General features: G+C 29.5%; 3 protein-coding genes across 10 annotated transcripts; 2 read left to right on the top strand and 1 right to left on the bottom strand.

The window, feature by feature from the left end:
- Nucleotides 1–81: 81 nt before the first annotated feature.
- On the top strand, nt 82–2,146 carry LOC122568058. 4 transcript variants are annotated; one of them, XM_043727371.1, is made up of 2 exons: nt 82–557; nt 1,206–2,146. In XM_043727371.1, the coding sequence occupies exons 1-2, from the start codon at nt 479–481 to the stop codon at nt 1,952–1,954; spliced, it is 828 nt and encodes a 275-aa protein (XP_043583306.1). In that variant the 5' UTR covers nt 82–478; the 3' UTR covers nt 1,955–2,146. The 4 variants fall into 4 exon arrangements, with proteins under 4 accessions (XP_043583306.1, XP_043583309.1, XP_043583308.1 ...); XM_043727374.1 differs by having other exon boundaries at nt 82–597; XM_043727373.1 differs by having other exon boundaries at nt 82–642.
- LOC122568054 (ribosomal RNA processing protein 1 homolog) lies at nt 689–6,562 on the bottom strand. Of its 3 annotated transcripts, none has more exons than XM_043727365.1 (7): nt 6,185–6,562; nt 5,913–6,046; nt 4,130–4,300; nt 3,884–4,066; nt 3,514–3,788; nt 2,653–3,430; nt 689–999 (listed from the first exon to the last, which is right to left on the bottom strand). In XM_043727365.1, exons 1-7 carry the CDS (start codon nt 6,408–6,410, stop codon nt 766–768), a joined length of 2,001 nt encoding a protein of 666 aa, XP_043583300.1. In that variant the 5' UTR covers nt 6,411–6,562; the 3' UTR covers nt 689–765. The 3 variants fall into 3 exon arrangements, with proteins under 3 accessions (XP_043583300.1, XP_043583299.1, XP_043583301.1); XM_043727364.1 differs by having other exon boundaries at nt 5,823–6,046; nt 6,185–6,561; XM_043727366.1 differs by having other exon boundaries at nt 5,823–6,077; nt 6,185–6,314.
- Nucleotides 6,563–6,858: 296 nt separating this feature from the next.
- On the top strand, nt 6,859–9,498 carry LOC122568060 (serine/arginine-rich splicing factor 7-like). 3 transcript variants are annotated; one of them, XM_043727375.1, is made up of 3 exons: nt 6,859–7,026; nt 7,299–7,678; nt 9,011–9,498. In XM_043727375.1, the coding sequence occupies exons 1-3, from the start codon at nt 7,018–7,020 to the stop codon at nt 9,267–9,269; spliced, it is 648 nt and encodes a 215-aa protein (XP_043583310.1). In that variant the 5' UTR covers nt 6,859–7,017; the 3' UTR covers nt 9,270–9,498. The 3 variants fall into 3 exon arrangements, with proteins under 3 accessions (XP_043583310.1, XP_043583312.1, XP_043583311.1); XM_043727377.1 differs by lacking the exon at nt 9,011–9,498 and adding an exon at nt 8,064–9,004; XM_043727376.1 differs by lacking the exon at nt 9,011–9,498 and adding an exon at nt 8,061–9,004.
- The last annotated feature ends 65 nt before the right edge of the window (nt 9,499–9,563 follow it).

Here is a 9,563-nt window from a genome sequence, read left to right as displayed (position 1 = left end):
TATGTATTTCATGATGCGAGAAATATATATATGAAACTTTATTATTATGTAAATGTAAGTATGTATGAAACTTTAGTATAGTATTATGAAAATAAATGTAAATGCAATAAATACATTTAAGTTTATATTATTATATGAAAATTTTTCTCTTAATTGTTTATAAGTTTATAATTAAAATACGTAGTTATGATTGCAATAATTTTTTTACAAGTGCAAGGTCACACGCACCGTAGACTACTATGCATAAAAAATATAGTATTCGTATATCATGTGTCACCGCACGAGATCATCCGATTTTTTCCGGACCGTCCCGAACACACGAGTATCCGTGATCCCGATGGTTGGACGTCAATGTGTTTAATCACTCCAATGGTTTTGGCAGAGATAATTAAGATGAGCGTCAAGTATACGTATACATAATTATCAATGATGTTACGTCAATCTTATTTATAGTTTTATGCCCATGATCAGAAGTTAAATGCGAGTAAATAGCAGTTTACTGACAGTAAACGTACATGACACTTGCCATCTTATATATCGCAAACACGGGTTACGAGTTAAGTAGATAACTCTGTATTCCCATATTCTGTATTTCCCGTATGTTAATTGTTATTTCCGCGTTATGAATTTTCCAAAAAATATGTAAGAACCATCATAATACATGAAAAATAATAATTAATAAGAATAATTTATTTGAAAAAATCGTAGTGTTATTTGTTTTATTAACAAATAATTATTACTTCATTTATTCATTTAATAAACATTTTATATATTTTTTCTATAAAATGGATTAATTGGACTTGGTATAGGACTTGCTTTTAGTACACCTGCTAATGGTTTCTTGTTTGCATCAAATGGTATAGCTGGACTTTTCCGAATTTGTGAAATATATTCAGATGTATGTTGAGCTGTATTACAGTGAAGAGCAATTTTCACTCGTTTTTTAGAACTTGTAGTAGTACTTATTTCATGTTTTCTTTTTAAGCTTATTGGTGTTTCCTACATAATAAAGAAATTTATATATATATGTCAATAATCATATGATAATAGTTTCAAACAGTATAAAAAAAGACAGTAAGTTTGAAAATTTAATTGCCATTTTAAAGTAGATACGTACGTATTTAATGAAAAATAATAAAAATACAAAAATATATAACAAGTAAATGGCCCGCTGAGCCCGACATTATTTAACATCTACGCGACAGGGCTGGAAGATGAACTAAGGAAAGGACAAGCCAGGGGCATAGCGATAGGAGGAAGAAAGGTATGGTCACTGACGTACACAGATGATATTGTGTTGATGGCGGATAGGGAAGAGCAGCTAAAGGAGATGCTAAGGAAATTCAAAAAATTTCTAAAAGAAGCAGAATTGGAGCTAAGCACAGAAAAAACAAAAATAGTAGTATTTGAAAAAAGAAGGAACAAAAGGAGACAAAGAAGATGGAATTGGGCAGAACAAAAACTAGAAAAAGTGGAAGAGATAAGATACCTAGGGTACATACTACAGAAAAACGGCAGCGATGAGAAGCACATACAAGACAGGAAAAGGAGAGCGACGATAGCAATGAAGAAAACATGGAGCGTGGGAGAAAGAATATTCAAACAGGACTACAAGAGGAGAATGAAGATGTTTGAAGCATTAGTAGAGAGCATGGCGCTGTTTGGAGCAGAGGTATGGGGTTGGAACATGGAAGAAACGCTGGATAGGATAAAAAGAGAGTACATAAAATGGATCTTAGGTTTAGACAGGACAACACCAAACTACATACTGACAGAAGAGTGCAAGATAGAGGAAATCAAGGTAAAAGCATTAAAAAGAGCAGCAAGGTATGAGGAAAGAACTCTAGAATCGGAAAAGGAGCTGGTAAAAGAGTGCATAAAGGAAAGAGAGAGAAACTGGGGAAATGGCCAGGAAGGGAAAAGAGTAAGAAAGAGAAAGAAGGAACTAGAATAGGTGAGAAACGGAGGGACACAGAGGGAAGCAGGAGGGGAGCAAGAAAGTTGGACAGGAGACCAAATTGCAGAAGAAAGAAGGAAGAGAGAAACAGAAGAGAGGAGGAAAAGGATAAGGGAATCCAAATACAACAGATACTACAGGAACATAACCAAAGATGAGATGCCAAAGTACTTGGAAGGGAGGATGAAGTGGAAGGACAGGAAAATTATAGCCAGATTCAGGTGTGGAAACGAGACCAAAGTGAAAGAACATTGGAAAGAGGAGGGAGAAAAAAGGTGCAGATTATGTGGAAGGGAAGAAGAGGACCTGAGACATGTAATAGAAGAATGTGAAATAACAGAAAGGGCAAAGGACATGGAAAAAATATTGAATGGGACTGGGGAAGGACTAATGGACTTAAAAGCAATAATAGAGAAAAGAAGGGCAAAGGCAATACAAGACGGGGTGGAATGACAGGAAGGTAGCACAGCAAGGAGGCAAAAAGACCAAAGTGGCAATAGTGTGTAGGCATAAGTTGCAATAGTTTGTAAGCATAAGGTGCAATAGATTGTAAGCATTAGTTTTAGATTAGAGGTAAGAATATGCTAAGTGCAATAATGTGTTGTAAAAATCGAAAGTTCGTCCAAAGCCGAGAGGCACGAACTAAAATAAATAATAATAATAATAATATAACAAGTAAATGCCATAAGACTTACATTTTTTTTATTCTCCAATTTTGTTAATATAGGTACCAACCAAGTTGGTTGTTTACTATATACATTATCTTTTTGCTCATGGTTACTTGTAACTGAATTTTCATTAATTTCCATACATGACTTTGTGCTGTTATTATCCATCAAAAGAGTGGATGGTTCTATATTATCAGAAGCATTCCATTTACCAGTAACTTTTGATTTTGTTGACTTTTTTCTTTTTACTTGTTTGTCAATGTTTAGTGTTTTGGAAATTATATTCTCGTTCTTTTTTAATTTTATTTTCTTATTTTCATCAATATCTTCAATTAATAATGAAAAATTATTTCTTAATTTACAATTACTATCTTTTGCATCTGCTTTACAAATATTCTGATTTTCTTTTGTCTTAAATTTTCTTTTCTTCAAACTCAAATTATTTTCATCTAATATTTGCGAATTTGTATTTATTAAATTATCAGTAAAGTCTAATTTATGCTTCGTTTTTCTTTTTTTTTTAATAGTTTCATCATTATTCATTTCTACAGTATTATTTTCACGATTAGTTTCATCGTTAATATTTTCTGATTTTTCTTCACTAAATTTATCACTTTCATCTTGTATTAACTGCTTATTCTTTTTCCTTTTGCGCCCTTTTCGTAGCGTATCCGAATATAATTCCTGCTCAAATTTTAAAAGACGTACTGCAGCTGACTTTATATCTGTATTTTTCTTTTGCATTTTTGGAATTCTTATTTCTTTAATGCCTAATGGCATTTTACCATCTGATAATTCTATAAACCTACAAAGATATTTCAAACAATTTATTAGTTTGTTACTAATGTCTTTAATATATTCTTTAATTGATAATCACACAATACATACTCTTTAATAAGACGACGTAATTGTCTACGTGATTTTGTTGTTGATAAGGAATGAAATTTATACTTATTTAACAAATCAGCTATCTGTCTTGGATTAAAAGGTATTTGTGGCAATTCAACATCTATTCTACCAGCTCTAGGATCTAGTGGTTTCTCTGTATTATATTTTATTTGTTTTTCAAGATAAATTTCTACGTCTCTGGTAATATTATTATCTTCTTCATCTGACAGTTCTATTTTTTCCATAGCATCAATAGAACCAGCAGGAAAACCAGCCTATATAGAAACAATAATACATATTATTGTCAGTATAAGTTATAGACAAATTATTTCATATAAGTTTTAAGATAATAAAAAACATTAATATTCACACTTCTCCAAGCTTTAAATTTTTCCATATAATCCATACCAATATCTGATTGAAAAATCAGATATCTAAAAATATGTCTCATTACATGTTTAATTTGTCTTTCATCATCCATAAGTATAAAATATGAAATAAATGGTTTAATAAATTCTGTAACAACATTTTCTGGTATATTTCCGTCACTGATCTATAAAAATTAAACTTGTTAATCAATTAACAATAAATCAATATTTAATATAAAATAACATACTTTTGCAAGTTCTTCTAGATATATTTCTGTTATATGCATAGTAAAACCAAGACATATTCTTGGATCAACTAATAACTTTTCAAATATTTTAGAAATATCTTTTATCCATTCAATATCCCATAAATTCTCTTTACATTTCTGGAAAGTCTGTCGAATTATTCTTCGGGCTAGCTGTAAATACATACTTATTAATAAAAAAATTTAATACACCCCTCGTTAAAAAAATAACCCAGGTGCTATCTTTAATTTCTCAATGACGTGTGTAAAGTTGTTCGTCTGTAACTTATAATATCAAAACATTATGAGCTCAGAATATGCGGTTCATTGAAAATAATTAAAAATATTATGAGGTTTAGTGAGTAACAAAAAAAATTGTTTTATTTTAAGAACAAAATGATAACACATCTACAATAAGAAAATAATAATCAACATAAATTGTAACTAACAATAATTACTTATCAAACATATATACTTATTTAATAATGGCATATCCCCCTTTATTTTTTATTACTTCTATTATATGATTTGGTATCGATTTATATAGTTTCTGGATATAATTTTGATTTAACGTATCCCATTCACGTATAATTGCATTTCTTAATTCTTGTACTTGTTGATACTGCTTTTCATTCGTGTATACGCCGTGAACAAGTTCTGCCCAGCAATTTTCAATAATATTAAGGTCCAGGGAGCATGCAGGCCATGGCAAAATAGATATATTATTTTCATTAAAATATGATTGTAACAATCTTGATATGTGTACAGATGCATTATCTTGTTGAAAGATGTAATCAGGTCCAGAAATGCATTCTGCATGATTATTTATTTATTCTTTGATTAAATTTATGTATCAGACACTATTCATTCTCTCATTGATGAACTTGATACTTGTTTTGCCGAAACAACCGATGTCGGCCCAACACTGCCTCCTCCCATTTGTCGTCGAATTGCTGACATTGTCTCTTTTCTTATGTCATGAAAATAATATTGGAACCCATCAGGACCATCCGAGTTGAATCTTTTTTGTCTGAAAATAGTACTCTTCTCCATTTCTTTTTCCAATGCATTCTTTCTTTTGCAAAGCTTAAACATTCTACTTTGTGTTTCATTGTTAACGAAAGTTTCTTTTTCAATTTTAGCCTCTTGATATTTTTGCAGGATGGTAGAATTCAACGAACACTTGAAACACTAACACTACATTTCTCTTTTTGCTATAATCTTCAACATTTCTTAAGAAATTGTGTATTACTTTACGACTTCTTCTTATTACGTTCGATATTTTTGCTACTGATAACTGTTGCTGTTTTAGTTCAAGAATTTGCTTTTTTTTTAAGACTCGTTTAATTTTTTTCCACATCCTATACTTACAAATTTATATAACATTGTACTGTAATCTATACCCGTTGATAGATCATGAACTACTGAGCAATTTCTAAACATATTAACAGAGTGTGTTATCATTTTGTTCTTAAAATAAAACAATTTTTTTGTTACACACTAAACCTCATAATATTTTTAATTAGTTTCAACCAACCGCATATTCTGAGCTCATAATGTTTTGATATCATACGTTACATACAAAAGACTTTACACGCGTCATTGAGAAATTAAAGATACCACACCTAGGTTATCTTTTTGACGAGGAGTGTATATATAAATATATTATATAAAAAGGTATCATATTAATACTTACCATGCAAAATTTATCTAATCTATATTGATCTATACCAAACCATTCAATACCTAATGTTCTTAAAACACATTCTGTATAGAGTAATACTACCTCATTATTTTTTAAACAATGTACAATTTTACTAAGAGATTCTGCTAGTTCTTCTTGAATCAAAGGTTTGTCTGACATCCACATATAATAAAATAAACCTTTCCATAATCGCATAAAATCCGCCCTTGTAAGTGCTGAGAAAAAACATAGAAAGTATATCTTTTCCTAATAATATAACGAATAAATAGATAAACAAAATTTAGATAAATAAATTTAGATAAACAAAAATCAGAACTATTTGGAATTTTAATTAACAAGAATACAAATCTTACCAAGAGTACTTTGCGAACGAACTATTAACCACCTTTTTAAATTTTTTAGTACTCTATCTCGAGTTACTTTATCGTTACATGAGAGTAATCGAGCAAATTTAATTTCTTGTGCAATAACAATTGCTTTTTTATCTTTTTCATTCATTTGCTTTGAAGATATATGTTTCACATGTTGTATAGACTTTTGCATCGGTTCACGTATACAACGTGCTTTTCTAACTGCCATTTTTAACTATACTAAATAATTTTTAACCAGTACCAAAATTTCAATTTAAAATTATTATTTTATAAATGTATATTTGTTACAACACATAAAGTTCGTAATCACATTTCCTAACGTTTCGTCAACACGTGAATTATATATAATTTCAATTATGTATAATTCGTACAGTACACTACAATAGTACAGTATCGTGAAGTTCGGCTAAATCGTGGTCTGAATCGATTTCAGTTCTACCAATAGTAAAATCGAAATCATTAAAATATTGTGCTATTAACATTGTACATACGTGAAATAATTTAATTGGGAAATGTTAAGTCTTTTCAATATCTGTTTTATTTGTTTGAAAAACAACAGAAAAAAGGAAGTTATATCTATATTATATTTAAATTATAACAGAAATATGTAATTATATCAGTTAGTTCCATATTTTTCATCGTTTACATCTATATTTTTAAATAGAAACCAGACTTTAATCAACCCTTACATTTCAGCGAAATACTAAATGTAAAAAATTGACGCGCTTGACATGCAATTTTTTTCTTCAATATGAAAAATTGAAAATTTTGTATATTATATCGTTGTATGTTCGTGCTCAATAAATTAATCAACAATGAACAAGGTATAATTTTGTTGAATATGTTATACTTTATTTTTTAAAGAAATTAAATATTCCGTAGAAAGAAATAATATATTGTTTACAAATGTCTGAGTCTTTAGGACTGCTATGACTTTTAATACTTTTTAATATTATTAATAGATATTACAGTCGTAGTTAAATCATTAAAGCATACAAATTAAATTCATTAATTGTCTAAAATACATTATTAAGTAAACAATAAAGGAAATTGTTTATATATATTCAGTATTAAATTATTAAAATATATTTTTCAGATGCCAAGATACCCTTCAGATTGTAAAGTCTATGTAGGAAACTTAGGAAATGGTGCAACAAGACGAGAATTGGAAGATGCTTTCTCTTATTATGGATCTTTAAGGAATGTGTGGGTAGCTAGAAACCCACCTGGATTTGCTTTTGTGGAATTTGAAGATGCTAGAGATGCAGAAGATGCAATAAGAGGACTTGATGGGAGAACTATATGTGGAAGACGAGCTCGTGTGGAAGCATCTAATGGGAGAAGATTAAGAGATAGAAGTTATTTCAGAAGAGGTGTAGGCAAACTATTTCATCCTGAAGATAGGTGTTACGAATGTGGTGAAAGAGGTCACTATGCTAGAAATTGTCAACGACATAGAAATACTCGTAAGAAAAGGTAAGTATAGAACATATTCACTTCATATAAACTTTATGGCATGCAAAAAACCATTAGACAAGTAAGCAAGAAATATATGCAGAATTTGATTTAACAAATATATGCTTAAATGTACAATGAAAGTAATTTGTAATAATGAATTTTATATAAGGTTTGGGTTTTTTAATATATTTTAATGTTTAGTAAGTTACATTTTATAATAGAATATTTATATTAGAAGATAAACTTTAATATATATTAATTAAAAGAAATTATTTTTTTTATGTTTGGTCTATGTAACAAATAAAATACGAAATAATTTTGTATATTAGAATTTTACATACTATACCAAAGTGCTTTCATTATCAAGAACAATATCGATATAATATTGACATTTTTATAGCAGACCCCGCTGAACAGGCATACGTAAGAGAAACGTGTTGCTACTGAGATTCTCATCAGATTCGCCTTGGGTTCACTTTGTGATACTACGTAGTTACAGCATAGAATATCCACATTTCTCTGGTTTCTTTCTGCATACTACAAGCAAAAGAGGAAAACACGGCCGATGGAGTGGCTAGTTCTGCATACTGCGATACTTCTAACGACCACTGAGATCACCTTAGACTGAAAGTTTTTGCGCATCAGCACTACTGGTATCTCTGATATTCTTCCTTCGTCTTATTATCTTTGCCAAATTATTATAATAGATCTAATGGTCACTAAAAGATAAACTGTGAGTCATCTCATCTAGCCACTCTTCGTCCATATACCTGACATATCTATATGATTTCATCTCTATAAGTACTCATCTGTTCTCTTCTTTCTGGTATTGCTATTACGTACTCTACAACTTTCTACTACAAACAGCTATTAAAGACGGTACATAACTAAAATAATAATGGAACAAAATAGATATAATTGGTTTTAAAATTAATATAGCATTTTATTTGTAATATTTAGCAATTTAAATTAATTTTATTAATATAATATATATATACTTATATATTGACATTTAAGCAAAAGAAAAGACAGAAAATATTATAAAATATGAAGATCCATTTTACAAACTATAGTAGTATATTAATATTTCTGTAATTTTTACTTTTATCAGAGTATGAAGTAAACTATGATAGTTTTCCTGGGTACTTGTCGCAATTTTTGCAAGCCCAATTATTCCATAAATCTCTTGAAATTTTGTATAAGATATACTACGCTACATTCATAGAAAAAGTAGAAAATTTGATACTATTGACATAAATAAATACATGTACTTGATAGAGAAAAGCAATAAAATCCGAAATTGTAGGCAGTTTCAATATAATCGTGATTTTAATATAATATATATTTTAGATCCCACTCCAGGTCTTATTCACGGTCAAAATCGCAATCAAGGTCACGGTCTCGCTCACGTTCGAGGTCAAGATCAAGAAGCAAGCATTCGCGATCATCATCTCGTAGCCGTTCTCATAGTAGAAGCGATTATACTAAAGAGAAACTTTGTAATAAACGGCGATCTGATTCTAGAGATCATAGTCCGCCAAATCCAAATCTGTTTCTAGATATCACAACAAATAAAACGATGTATATTCTTTATTTGATATGTGTATGACCATCATTTTTTTATGTTATTTTATCAATTAAGCTCTTTTGTGGCAAACTTTTTCTAGCCTTTCGAAATATGTACATATTTGAAGATACCTGTGATATTTCTTAGCACAAAAGTGCTACTTTAAGTAATTAAGATATTAATGTACATTTCAAACATTTCTAGAACAACCTGTTTAATTTTTTTTGTACAAAATTTTAGTCAGTAAATATTTATACAGTGATAGACTAGAGATGGAGAAAACATTATTATTAATATACATTTATAGTTCCTATATTTTTTAAATGTTCAAGGTGT

Source organism: Bombus pyrosoma, linkage group LG6 (genome assembly GCF_014825855.1).
Source record: "Bombus pyrosoma isolate SC7728 linkage group LG6, ASM1482585v1, whole genome shotgun sequence".
In the NCBI taxonomy this organism is placed as follows: domain Eukaryota; kingdom Metazoa; phylum Arthropoda; class Insecta; order Hymenoptera; family Apidae; genus Bombus; species Bombus pyrosoma.
The sequence above is the reverse complement of the archived record's forward strand: the minus strand, read 5'-3'. Positions and strand labels throughout refer to the sequence as shown.

Coding starts and splice junctions, on each gene's coding strand:
- LOC122568054 (XM_043727364.1), bottom strand. CDS start 6,410: ATGGCAGTTAGAAAAGCACGTTGTATACGTGAACCGATGCAAAAGTCT. Junction 3,431..3,513: donor TTACGTCGTCTTATTAAAGA/GTATGTATTGTG, acceptor ATATCTTTGTAG/GTTTATAGAATTATCAGATG. Junction 1,000..2,652: donor AATTGGAGAATAAAAAAAAT/GTAAGTCTTATG, acceptor TTTATTATGTAG/GAAACACCAATAAGCTTAAA.
- LOC122568058 (XM_043727371.1), top strand. CDS start 479: ATGCGAGTAAATAGCAGTTTACTGACAGTAAACGTACATGACACTTGC. Junction 558..1,205: donor TCGCAAACACGGGTTACGAG/TTAAGTAGATAA, acceptor TCTACGCGACAG/GGCTGGAAGATGAACTAAGG.
- LOC122568060 (XM_043727375.1), top strand. Junction 7,679..9,010: donor AGAAATACTCGTAAGAAAAG/GTAAGTATAGAA, acceptor TATATATTTTAG/ATCCCACTCCAGGTCTTATT.